At 26.2% G+C, this 14,935-nt stretch overlaps 1 protein-coding gene across 1 annotated transcript in view; it reads left to right on the top strand.

Annotated features, from left to right (window-relative positions):
• Con (leucine rich repeat protein connectin) overlaps positions 1-11,561 on the top strand; it is a 212,339-nt gene extending 200,778 nt beyond the window's left edge. Inside the window, exons 4-5 of the mRNA XM_011498293.1 lie at positions 10,192-10,761; positions 11,015-11,561. Coding sequence (XP_011496595.1) covers positions 10,193-10,761; positions 11,015-11,561 — 1,116 coding nt within the window. The 5' untranslated portion in view covers position 10,192. The remainder of the gene's footprint in view (positions 1-10,191; positions 10,762-11,014) is intronic.
• The last annotated feature ends 3,374 nt before the right edge of the window (positions 11,562-14,935 follow it).

The following is a 14,935-nucleotide window of genomic DNA, read 5'->3' as shown; positions in this document are numbered from 1 at the left end:
TCGATTCATTCATTTGCCACTAGAAGTAAGTGTACATCCATCGACTTTCTCGGAATCATTAATTATTTACGCGAAAGTATGCGGATAGATCTGTTCGTACATGCAAATTAATCTAAACACGTTAATCGACGTAGATTAAAGTGTCAGGATGTACGAGGCGATATAATGACGCAGACGTTGAAAGCTGTCATAGGGATTGAGCTTGGCCACTCTATCGAGGATTGAGGATTTTCGTATTATGTGTATGAGCGCACATGCATCCCCAGCAGTGATGGAAAGTCCTTATCTACAAGAAACGTGCTGTTTCGATAAACAATGATTATAAGCTATACTTCACTCTCACCGTATTCCTTTTTTTTCTTCTTCTTCTTCTTTTTTTTTTTTTTCGTTTTTCCTCAAAGATTTTGAGCCTGAACATTTTATCCTCGACAACGGTGTGACATGCTTTTATATGGTAATTTAATACCAATAGACATCGACTTTTATCGAAAAATTAATCGAATGTCGAAGACTTGAAATTAATCTCCAAAATAATTAACTTGGCAATTCGCTAATAATTATTTTTATTTTTACTATGTTTATGACCAAAACGTAGTATACTCTTAATACATATTTACATTGAGACTTCAATCGCCTAATATTTTAATGAACAATGAGTTTCTAAAGTAAAAAATTAAGCTATTTTCGCAAAATAAAGATAAGAATTTTATTTATGTTATTATACTTAAATAACGAATACAATAAAATTAAAATGACATATAATTTTTTTGTAAGTCTTATTCTTTAATTGCTCGTAACGTTCTTCTGACATTTTTATATGCGCAAATTTAATAACGAACTGTTTACCGTTTGAAAATCGTTACTTACTTCTCATGTAATTACGTTACCTAAACTATAAAATGGTATGAAAAGATCAGTAATTTGATATTTGACTAAAAATTTCAAGTTATAATTAGCATTTTATCAATTAAATTACACAAAATTATCATTAAATAATGACAAATAATACAATTGTAATAGATAAAATAAGTTGCATTGGCATGTCGTATGCGTCAAGCTCACAAATCGGATAATTTAATAATATTTGGTTATTAATCTTGACGATCTACATATTCTTTAAAAAGTCAGTGAATCCGTAATAAATTTACACGAAGATTAAAACGTATGATATAATAAGAGAGCCATAAAAATGAGAATATATCACATAAAAACGGGAAATGAGAATATAAAGTAAGGAATAATGTACTAAACTGATTTACGAATATTCTGAATATATTAATGTTATATGTATTTTCATGTATTATATGTAATATGAGAAAGAATTGATTTAAGAAATTTAATTTTGTAGTTTAAGAATAAGTACGAACATGAATATACAAGACTTATATGTTGATAAAATAAATGTCAGTAGAGTAAACCGATGGCGCAGTAAAACGAGTAAAAACATCAAAATATTAGAAAGTCTATGTATATTTTATATAACGTATAGAAAAATTATTATGCATTTGTAATGGATGCTTATTAAATTAGAGGAATAATTAATATGTTTCTCGCATTTAATCAATAATTACAAAGCAACACAATTTTTATTATTTATTTAATTTCTAAATTTCGTATTCCGGGCAGATAAATCATTATCGAATAAAGTTAAAATATACGAATTACCAAAGTTGAGTAAGTTTATTTATAACTGATGTGAAAGTAAAAAAAAAATTATATCTTATATAAAGTTATAAATCAGATATTGAATATCTCGGGAGCATTTATTTCTGTGAAATTTAAAGAAATATATATATATATATTTTTTTTTAAATATTTTTATTACAAAACCAAATATATATATATATATATATATATATATATATATATGCATAACTATAAATATCGTACGCAAAAGTGGACTTTTTATTGATAATATGAAAAAATGTTTATTAAATTATTTATATAATTGATGACTATGGTAGTGAATGGTATTGTTTTTAAAGGTAAGAAATAATTGTGCAAATGTTTAACTGTGTTCAAGAAAATTGTTGATGATATTTGGATTTGCAAAACGTAATCCTGTACTAAAGAGTGTCAAGAGCATTGCTAGTTGGCGAGTAAGTTACTCTGTCGAGATAGATAGTGCTTTTGAAAATTAAATAATAATAAAAATTAATCAGTCGAGCAGTAGAAATAAAAGAAAAATAAGTATGCGATTAAAACGTATCAACGATTAAACATTATTATAACATGGTAGTATATTAATTTCAATGATAATATTCTGAAATAATATATCAAGATAACGCAATTAATCTAATTTATATAATAATATTATTGTAGTATTTTGTTAATATTTTTAAGCCCTTATTAAATTGAAAATATAGTTAATATTTTTATTCATGCATAAATCCATGGGGGTATTTATCTTCACACTATACCCTAAATTATGCTTTCAGCAGTTTTGATAATAAACGTAAATGCATAATTATTATAAATATGTACCTTTGCGCTTTATCTTGAATATATAATTTTTTAATAACAAAGATTATCACAGTGAAATTACTAATTCAAACTAGGAGTATATGTTGAAATAAAGAAATTATGTATATAATAAGAAGTATGAAATAAAATCGAGCAAGTTTATGTAAAATATAAAATAGCCATTTTAGACGATAAAATAAGTATAGGTATAATACGATAAAATTATCGATTAATTTTACATGATGTTATTAACTTTAATAATAATGATTATAAATAATTTTAACATTAATAATGTTTTACCATAGAAGAAGAAAATACATTCTTAGTTATAAACGCATTTGTCTAAGCTTCGGCTTGCAGAAATAAAACGGGAAAAGTTGATCCGGCTTGAAGTACTGGATACGTCTAACCCTTACTGAGTAATAAGTAAAAGATTTACTGATTGCATAACGCTACCACATAAAAATGCTTAAGAAAATTAAAGAGACGCTAGGATGTTGCCATATGTGTTTCGTAGATCGATAAAGTGATCGACCTCGGTGAGAGCTACAAATCTTTAGCTCAACAGACATAACAATAACGAATTACAGAATCGGATCAATTACTAATTTCTAATTACTAATTACAAATGTCTGAGCTCGTATGCACTCACAAAAAAAAAAAAAAAAAAAAAAAAAAAAAAAAAAAAAAAAAAAAAAAACCGCACTCTATCACACAAATCGTTGACTCTCAATAGGAATAGTACATACAGCCTAATGGGCCACGCATTCATCGATGTGTCGCATGTGATTGTTTATTATCACTATCGTCTCTCGATCCCTTTACCCAGTCCTCCCTCCTACACCCTCTTGCCATATTCACTTACTACTCAATCCTTTTCTCAGTGAGTTAAGAGCACTGTCACGCACGACCGACTATATTTATATTCTACGTCACACAATGAAGATAAAAGGTAAAACGCAATAAATATTAATTAAAACATTAAGGCACCTGAGAACCGGATATTTTACACTATGTGTATAATAACTTGAGTAACGCCCGAAAACTACAAAGTAATTAAATTTAGAAAACTAAAACATATTAAATATAAAAAATTCAATTATCCATTAATAAAATGATTATTTCGATATATTTTCGCATAATTAAATTTTAAAACGTATTTATATTCAAGCTACATTATACGTATAATCATAGTAAAATTAATTTCATAACTAAAATATAACTTAATAAAGTTATTATTCCTTATTATTTATTGCATTGTAATGTTATTTTAATAAGATCGATACAACTTAAAAGTTAAAATTTTTCTAAATATAAAAATGGCAATGAAAACAAATGCATTTAATAGAAAAGCATAAATCACAGAACAATCAATGTGAATAAGATTTATGCAAACAGTCGTAGTCGATTAATAAACATAATTAAAAATATACTGTACGTAATAAATTTATTTCCTTTATTGTTGTCTGTCTGGACATTTTGCCGTATCAAATGACGTAAAATATTTATAAAACTTTTTATCAATAATTTCACGATTATTTTCAGTATATTCGCGAAATATCGGCCAATATAAACAACGAATGATATCTCATAGTTTCTACTTCACTTGCAGATTTTCTTCAATTAAAAATTTTCTTATAAAATTCGTAAAATTGTTAAAATTCACTTTTAAAAAGCGAGCTATAAAATAAAAGTACCTATTACACAATATATTATCAAAAATTAAACACAGTGATTTAGCGTCATACATTATTTAAATAAAGCACTATTAAATGTGCTGCTTTTCATTAAATGTGTTGTCGGGCATTTGTGCTCGAACAATATAATATGCAACTGTAGATGAACAAACGATCCACAATATACATTCTTGGTTTGGCTTGCTCCGGCAACATAGATTAGATTGTCTTAAGCTTAAAAAGTACCTCTCCTCCCTTTTCTTCCCGTTCTCATTTTCCTTGCTACGCTTTAGTGCTGCGGACCAAAGTCGTTTAAAGCAGTGGAGGGGAAAGGGCGAGTCTTAGCAAGTTTCGAGCAGAATGAGAAAAAGGATGAAAGCGCGTATGAATGCATCGGCAGCTATGGCGCATCGTTAGATTGACTTCAATGAGCCAGCCTCCATAATTAGAATCTTATCAAAATATGCACTAGACACGATGCTGAGCGCTGAAATTTATATGCGCATGCGCCATGATCTCCCATAATCGGCTTCGAGATTGGATGTGATGTGAAGACGCTTAAACGCAAGAGTAATTATAATTGTGCCTGTATGGGTGAGAGGCCATGGTGCACGCACATTTCTCTATCGTTAGATCCTCTCTATGAAGAATTGAAGCTCTATGAAGATTTACAAATCGTGATGATGCTTCATCAATTTTAATAAGATCCAAGCTCAAGGCTGCTTTATGAAAATCGAAATTAACAACCAACATTTTCAGGCATATCAATGATTAAATAAATAAAAAATAAAAAATAAAAATTCAATCCTACCCTTTGACCAATTAAATCTAAATAAAATATTTCAATAATAAATTTGATAATTTATCATTTTAATTATTTTGCTAATCACTTGGAAGTTATAACTATGTCAATCAACTCAACATTATAAGAAAATCAAAATGCATTAATAACTTTTGTGCAAAACGAAAATATAACTCGACCGAAGTTTCATTAAAGTTACAATTTAAAAACACTGATTAAAATACATAACTCACATTTTAATATTAAGTAATTTAAATAAAACTAATAGAAGATTGAATTAAATGATTGAAATTGTAGTATTTATTTATTTATTTTAGTACAATTTTAGTAATCCATTTGAAAAGTGGTATAAACTCATATAACTCGTATAAATTTCATCCATTAAGATACTTATTGATTTGTCGTCATTGAAAAATTGTTCAATAATTTTGTAAAGTCTGTTAAATAATGGAGGAAATAGTGCGAAAACTCGTCTTATGACTGTTATAATAATACTCGGTACGCTAAAAAGAGTCGAAGGGCCAGAAGCAATTGTTCCCTGCAAAATTAATAGGAATTTTCGAAGAAAGATAAAAAGAGATGAGGGAGAAATGATGCATCTTAGATATTTTGAAGGAATTTCATTTAAAAGTTTGGCTGCATGGATAAATCCTATGATGAGACTCGATATCGATCAAATTACAGTCTCACGGAGATTGAAGGCAAATCAAGACAGTTTTGGTTGTGTGCAATCTGGATCAATGAGATTTTTGGATGAAATAACGTTTTCTTTATGACAAAATGGTTTCATAAATTATTATTTTAGTTTTTCAATCGTTGACAAATCGTTTTCTTAATTTAATGAAGTATTGTATCGCTTGACGTTTAAAAGTAAGAAAAGAGGGTAAATTTCATAAATTTCATCAAGTTTATAAGGTATTATTTATTGTTTGAGCAAAGCGTTGGCTAATCGAAATATCCAAATTTATCAGAACAAAAAATTTCCTCAGCGATATATATATATATATATATATATATATAATTTAATGTATTTTTAGGGAAATTGTATGATTGTCGATTCGCGTAGAGAAATTTGGATTGAAGGCTAATAGTTGTATTGTATGAATGAAGTAGCAATGGAAGTAGAAAAGCAAAACTATAAGGAACGTGTACTCTTTATGGCGAGTCCTTCTAGTGTAATTTCGGCTCATCTTGATAAAGCTTTAATGGCTGACAAATACACACGTTCCTAAGCATATGGCAAATAAACGGAGACAGAGCGGCTCCCTACTCGCATGCGCAAATACACCTCCACTATCGCATAAGCTTAAGCTATGTATAAATGTAATCTACCTGTATGATTTGAAGCGTGCATTATGCAAGATAAGATAGAGTGTATCGATTTTAGTTTGGTAAGGTTTATTGTTAGATCGGTCGTTGATGGAAATTGTGTTTGAAATTTCAAATTATACGTAAAATGTAATAGAACTAGTCTATTGGATGAATTTCCAATTGTATTTTTAAAAAGCCAAATGAATATTACTTTTCATTCGATAAAACATTTTTATTATCGCATCTTTATATATTCAGTCGCACGAATGTTTTTTTTTTTTTTTTTATAAATGCACGTGATATTGGACTCTTAAATTTTATATATTATAATTATAAAGAATAAAATATATATGAATTTAGAAGAGACAAAATATGATCGCTACTATATCGAAGTAACTAAAGTATTTTTATTATCATAAAATACTTTTTCCCCCATGTAATATCCTTAGTTATGTTAAATTAGTACTCTATTTCAGGATATGAATTGTCCAATAGAGATGGAAGTGTTATGGCGTGATAGGTCGCAGTTTGCTGTATAACGTGCTTGATGGACATTTCCCTTTCTACGTGTAGGAATAAACCGCGCGCGCGCACACGCACGCACACACGTATATATCCCTAATTATTATGATTATTCGTACGTGAATGAAAGAGAGAGAAAAGTACACGTTCGAGTGTGAGAATAGAGAAGAGAAGTTAATAAGTCAATGACTAATGAAGATTTGATAATTCCTATCTATGTTTACTGTTGACTGTATATTGACTATATGTTGACTATATATAATGTATTAGATTGATAGTATTTGAGATGTTAGATTAATGATAGATTAATAGATTAATGATAGATGATAGATTATAGATGGATATATAGATATAGATATATAAATATAGATATAATATAGATAGATGATAGAAATAATGATAGATTAATAATAGACAATATATTGACTATATATAATGTATTAGAAGAGTCAAAACGATTTGGATGTCGAATGTCCAAATAAATGAGATGTGGAAATATTTTAATTGTAATGTTAATCACCAACTTGTTATATTAATAAGCAATCAAATCAAATCTTATGAATACACCAATTTGCTTACATGAATTTTGCTTACATATGAAAACAAAATAAAAAAAAAAAACACGGAAATGAAAAATCTTTACTGTTTTCTTTTTTCTTTTACTTTTATAGCTTTCCCAATTTCGTTTGTGCACTATATTCTTATGACACAATGCAATTGCCAGAAAATGACAATCCTTTGTTAATTAGTTACTCCGTATATGTTGATACGTACTCGATGAGGGCATTCATTAGGTAATTAACGCAAAGACTTATGAAAAAATTTGGTAAAAATGACAAAGAAGAAAATTCACTAAAAACTGTTATGACGGAAATATAATATTATCGTGTAATTAAAACGATCTTTAATTTTGCAGAAAATTATTTGAACTTAGATAAAGTATCCCTCCCACCTAGTTTTCTCTTATATTTGTAAAATTCAAAATGAAAACAAAGAAAAAAGAAAAAAGTACAGGGGGAAAAAGGAAAGATGCAGCATCTCATCTCCTGTGTCTGAGGCTTCCGGACAAACTCTTCATTCTAAAATAGAAGTATAGACACACGAGGTGTCGGCTGCTGGGTATTATGCAAGTCTTTCCACTTGAGATGATAATTTTTCAAAGGTTCACCACCTATGAAAAGGTCCGTACGCTATCCTTTTTCGGGAGACTTCGTTCCGCGAGATGCTAAAAGAAAAACACTTTCTCTCCCTTCTTTATTTTCTTTCTGAGCTGCAGCCCCGTCCCTATCTTCTTTACCTTCTTTTATTCTTCTCCCTCACTCTTACCGAGCTTTCATACATACTTACATATATATATATATATATTTTTTTTTTGTTATTTGCAACTACTTCTTTTTTCTTTTATAGCTACATTTTTTTCAATGATTGTATTCTTAAATTCTTTTGAGGTTGAAAATTATTATTTTCTCGATAAAAATTTAAAATAACTTTTTAACACACAAATTCACTTTTTTAATCAATATTTCTACAATTATATTTCAAACTAGAAGTGACATTATATATATTTTTTTTTTGTTTTGTTTTTTTGTTTTTTTTTTTTATAAATAATATACTGGTTTATGATGTGATTCATCATGTTTCATAAAATTTCTTCTTTAATAAACTAATAAATTAAGATTTATTTATTGTTTACGATTTGTTTATTGTCAATTTTTTTTTTTTTTTTTTTTTTTTTTTTTGCATTGAATTTTATCTTAAATACACTAAATTATTATAATAAATTTAATAATATTATAATATCTATTGTAACATATTGTTACAAGGTAATTATTCTATAGGAATCCATTCTCTTTTATCGATATTATTTATTATACCGCAAGCAAGAACCATTTAACAACACATACGCATCTGTGCGCGTACATATATGCGAATCTTTTTAAAAATTGCGAAAAATAATATCTCATCATATGCATGTATAGAAACACGAATATTAATATTAAAGGTTGACGACGACTTTTGGAGTGCATCTTTGGGAATTACCTTGAAGCTGAAATCACGGGATTATGATGACTAGAGTGAAAAAAATTCTTGAAATAATTGGAACTGCATTTACTCTTGTGTATTTGATACTTTTATCGTACTTTTCTTCCTATCTACTGCATTAATTATTAACTTCAATTTCGTAAAAAATAAATACCGTTAAAGGAATATTACAAGTTTTCCTTATAAAAGCTATGAAATTTATTTTGGAAATCAATTGTTTACGAAACATCCATTCGCATACATATTTATATTTACATGGATGTATGCGTGTATTAATGTATTTATACGACAAAAAATGCATATGGAAATCCGTATATTTTTTTTCGCGATACTAAAGTTTTTCACGTTTTTCAGATTCTCGCGTAAGGTTGTTATTTTAACGAATGACTCGTCGATTAGAAAAAATAGATTTATTACGATAATTTCACTCGTTTATATATTTTGTATTTTATTTTATATAAATTATATTATATTTATATAAAAAAAAAAAAAAAAAAAAAAAAAAAAAAAAAACAGATATTAATTAATATTTATATTAAACGCTATTCATAATAGTTGTATAATTTTTTTAATTTGTATTTTAAATAAACAAATACATTATATACAATTTTTGCTGACGCTGTTGCATACAATTCATTGCTTTCTCCTTCATATACATTTGACTTTGATTGTTAAGATAAAATAAAGTTTTTAACAAATAGTCAAATACGTAATTTACGTTTGCATGTCAATAATTATACTTTATATAATTTAGTATATTTATTTGAATTTAGGTAATATTTTCCATTTTAAGTAAATATATATGAATCAATTAATAATTAATGAATTATAGAAAAACATATATTTATATAATTTTAACTTTCTTATTAATTTACATTACAATGACTTTTTTAGCTTATGATTTATAATTAGAAAATTATTTCATATGTGTTATTTTTATTTTCATCCAAAAAAAAAAGCCTTATTTAGTTGATTTACATCACACACTATTTAAATAATACGTTTTCTCTAATTCTTCTTCGTTTTATTACAGTTTTTTTTTTCTTTTTTTCTTTGTTACACTAATTAATGTTTTGATATTATTATACTATTTAGGTATGTTGATGTTATGAAATTAATATAATATAAAATCGACTGCACATGTTAACATTTGAAAAATTTATAAATAACCAAGCTTATAAATCTAATTTTCAAACCTTAAACTAACCATAATGAAATAACATTATTTCATAAATGTTTATATTTAAATTATAATTTAGTCTTATGTTTAATTAATAAATGAAATAAACGAAGCTATAAATGAAAATCTTCAAACGAGTATTATAATTTATTGTTTTTTTTTTTTTTTTTTTTTTTTTTTTTTTTTTTTTTCAGAATGGCCATAAAAACTTTTGTCTATAATCCGAGGCTATTGGTCTTATGTATTTTCTTATTGAATCTAACCATAAGCATTTCTGAATCGATAACAATGAAAAATCGCAATCGCAAAAAAGTAGCTAAAGACACAGAAGCTAAAGACATTAACGTTTGCGACATCGAACAGGCAGATAGTCCACTTTACTGTTACTGCAATGATAATAAGCTAGCCAGTGCCGAAGATGCCAACTGCCTTATCTTCAACAAACTCGAGCTTCAAGATCCCATCTGGGCGCATTTTAATTCGCAGATGTACATCAAGAAACTAAGTTTCGTTGTTAAAAGTGACGGTAGTATTACTTACGTACCTACGGCAGTATTCCGGCAACTAAAAAGTTTGAACACCATAAGCTTCCAACATGCTAAATTAGAGGCTATTGAAAGTCAGTCGTTCGCTGGTTTACCTACAGTTTCAACGATTAATCTCAACAAGAATTCTATCAGTATTCTGAAGTGGCATGCCTTTGAGGGTCTGAGAAACTTGACAGTGCTCAATCTGGACGAAAATTTCATTGCAGAACTTAGCAGGTACGAGCACATATTCTTTCAACATTATTATATTATTTTATTTTTTCTCATACAATTCCTATATATATATATATATATATATATATATATACAATTCATTATAAAATGTTAATTTAAAAATTCTGGCATTATAAGAACTTTTTTTACTTTTCTAATTGAAAACTCGACAAACTTCGTGAAATTATCTAGAAATAAGTTTGGTCGAAGTTTACTAAACCTTTCAAATAATATAAATTCATTCGATTATTTACAGAGATATTTTCTACGACATACCAAGACTACAGAAGCTCTTCCTAAATCATAATAATGTCTCTCTACTTCATGAAAAAGCTTTTAAACATCTGCCCTCCCTACAAGAACTCGAGCTTAATAACAATAAGATATCGGTACTGACAGGCGACAGCTTCCAAGGTTTGCGAATGCTCCAACGCCTAGATTTGCGTAACAATGTTATAACAATGCTGGGTGATCGCTGTTTCATCGAGATTCCGGATCTACAGGAGCTTGATCTTGATCAAAATAAGATTAAATTTATATCGAATAAAGCGTTGGATGGACTGAGGAAGCTAAAAAAATTGAGAATCAGCGAAAATAGACTTGTCACTTTAGAGCCGGACTTCCTTGTTGGTGCTCCATCTCTAAATCTTCTCGATCTTCGGGATAATTCCTTGCGCACAATGACTTTCGACAATATCAAACCCGTTATTACGAACTTCTATAATAATTCCAGCTACTTCTATCTTGATGGTAAGTACGAAGATAATAAATATTTCAACGTTATGATAGCCATGTTGCAATAAAACTTTCTATTTCTTAATTGAACTTATTATTTCAACTCTTATTCGAGCATCTTACGAAAACTGTAATTTTTAGAAATAACTCATAATTCCAAACAATTGAAATAAATATTCTATCAATGAAAAGAAAAAAAAAACGTAATAAGAAAATTAAGTATATCAATAATATTAATTTCAAAATAACGATGCCATGAAATTATTGTATATTTCCAATTATTTAAAATTATGACATTCAATAATAATACTGGACGCTAACAGATTTAGAAAATTCAATGAAATATCACGAAATATAATCAAATATAAAATAATAGTCGATATCAATTAAATTTAAATATTACTATTAAATATTACTTCGATGAATATTTAAAAAAAAAAAAAAATCATGTATTTATATTATTGTAAAAATCATTTTTTACTAATTAATTATGTAAAAATATATTTGAATCTATCAAATATAATAGATGTCAGTGCAATAATAAATAAAATTTTTGAATATACAGAAAATATTGATGGATAATACGAATTTTATAAAAAAAAAAAATTTATTTAATAAATTAATTTTAATAAACATCAGTAATAATTAATCTATTCGTTATGATGTTTAATCCTTTGAAAAAAATAATCTCAGTATTTAAAACATATTGTATTGTCAAATTAAACGATACAGGTACCAACGAGAATGAAATATAAGTAATTATATATCAAAACAATTAACATTGCGTTTGGTGCTCATTGATCATCATCGATCGCACGAATAGATCAATTGTAATAATTTATAAGTAATATTATTTAATGTAAAAATTGAGTTATTTAAGATAATGATGGGTGAACGTTTAAAAATTTTGTCGCTCAAATTTTCAATAAATTTTCTTTTCAAACGAGACATAAGATTTTAATTATTTTGTTTATTAATTACATTTCTCTCATATTCAGAATATACAAAGTCGAGTGTAGAAGAAAAGTATATTACGTAATATTATGTGAAAACTTTAATTTATATATAATGTATAGGCAATATAAATAACTAAGTACATGTATTCGAAACTATTTACGAAGAAAATATAATTCATAAAGCTAAAAGCTGCTGTTTATTCAACTTTACAACAAAAGTAAAGAACTAATTAAGCAGTTGATATGGAATTTTTTAATAAATAAATATTAAATTTTTGATTAATTTAAAATTGAAATATACGTATGCTACATACATGAAATACGTAAATTAATTTTTTTCGACTTATCAGAACAATATATAATTTGATTCCTTTTACAAGCTTTAATTTATTCATCTAAAACTCTACATAACTCTACGGATAAATGCTTAATTGTTTAATTTCGGATTACGATTCAAGCTTTAAAAGATAATAATATACACACGCGTACATAAAAATAACAATTTTAGAATTATATATATATATATATATATATAAATAATTAGTAAATTTATAAATTAAATTTCATATTAAAACATTTCTGCATTATTACAAGCGTGTATATTCAACTGAATCTAATAATTTCAAATAATCTCAAATAAATTATTTTTTCAATTGAATGAAAGTATATATTACCGAAATTCGAGATTATGTTTGATTGATTATTTAAGCAACTATATAAAGTTTAATTACAGAACAAAAATTAACGACTCAAACTTGTTATATTAACTATTTATATTTTGTAATAACGTGTATTACCGTTTGGAAAGTCAAAGTATATCCAGTGATTCAATAATATTCGATTTACGCTCATCAATATACATTTTGTTAATGTATTGTAATTCTTCCTCTAGTTTAAAATTATAAGTACATAAAACTTAAATGCAATTTTTAATTTGGCATCTTAAATTTAAATTGCTAATTTTTCATTGTAATATATTTGCTTATGATTTTCCTATATTTCCCGGTAAATTTATTACATAATCCTGGCTTTTTTCGTCCTTTGACACAATAAATAGTTACGTTTTAATAGAGATACACATCGTTAGCATCTCTGAGCAGTTTAAAAGCGAATCACGTGCTGTAATATTTCATACGGAAAAAGCATTCAAAATAGTTGAGAAACAGAGTAAATAAATTTCTTATTTTATTAGAAAAAAAAAAGAAAAAAAATGAATGCTATGCGTTCGCCTAATTTAAATAAAATAAAATTCAGTGACGAGATAAATATAATTGAATTCAATGATTTTTAAAATATAATAATATTGTTATTGTTAATTTTTTCATAATATTATAAAATTAATAGGTAGAAACATTAAAATTGAAAACAATTGTCTATTGTTAAGTAGAATGTAATTTCACTGTTGCTATAAATTTTATTATTATTGTAAGGTCTTCTGATATGATATAATAACTATAATGTGATAGTAAAATGATATCCCATAATAATAAATAATAAACCTTTAATGTTAATATTAAAAAAGATTATGTCATAAAAATTTTATTAATTAAAAATATGAAAACTAAAAATACTGAAAATAAAAAAATAATACTAAAAAACAACTTATATATTTTATTTACATTTTTTTCTATTCTTTTAAGTTTTAAGTTCTTTTTTTTTTTCTTTTCTTTCTTTTTTTTTTTTTTTTTTGTTTCTTTTAATACAAAATATAGGGTACATTATTACATATTACTTAACGTAATATTTTTATCTATTTTCTACCTAAAAGACTCTCATTTTAAATATTTTATCAAATATTGATTACTTTTTATTAGAAACATTTGGAAAAACATCTATGTATAGGATTTTGTGAGTTTATGAATTTAGTGACAGAATTATCGAATCATATAATATTCACAACATAAATGTATATCTTGTTGAAAGAAAACATGTATTGATCATTAATATAAATAGATTATCAATATAAAATAAATTTTAACAATATAACATAATAAAATTAATGAAATATTTCGAGAAAATATGTATTTACATTATTATTATTATTATTATTATTATTGTATAACGACCAGCTTAGTAACATATTTCCATGAAATATTATGCAACTGAATATATCTGACCCCTTTTTCACTTATGTTCATACAAAAGTGCATCATTTGACATTGAAACATTTTATTATTTTGAAAATCAATATTTATTAAAGTACACCTTCTTTTTAATTATTTTTTATTTCAAAACTCAACCCATATGTAAAAATTCATTATACTTTATAGGGAAAATTGTACTTATTAAAGAATTATCATTTATACTTTATCCAATACAAAACTTTATTATTGTTTTAATTAATGCTAATTAATTTTGTTAAAACACATATGAAATATAATTAATCATTGTATTTATAACATTTTTACATCCATTACTCGAAACTGAAAATGACGTGGATATATGGTTGGGTGGGTTGGGTGGGGGGGGGGGGGGCCTTTTGTGGG

Source organism: Ceratosolen solmsi, unplaced genomic scaffold (assembly GCF_000503995.2).
Source record: "Ceratosolen solmsi marchali unplaced genomic scaffold, CerSol_1.0 scaffold14, whole genome shotgun sequence".
Lineage (NCBI taxonomy): Eukaryota > Metazoa > Arthropoda > Insecta > Hymenoptera > Agaonidae > Ceratosolen > Ceratosolen solmsi.
This window is presented reverse-complemented; position numbering and strand designations above follow the sequence as displayed.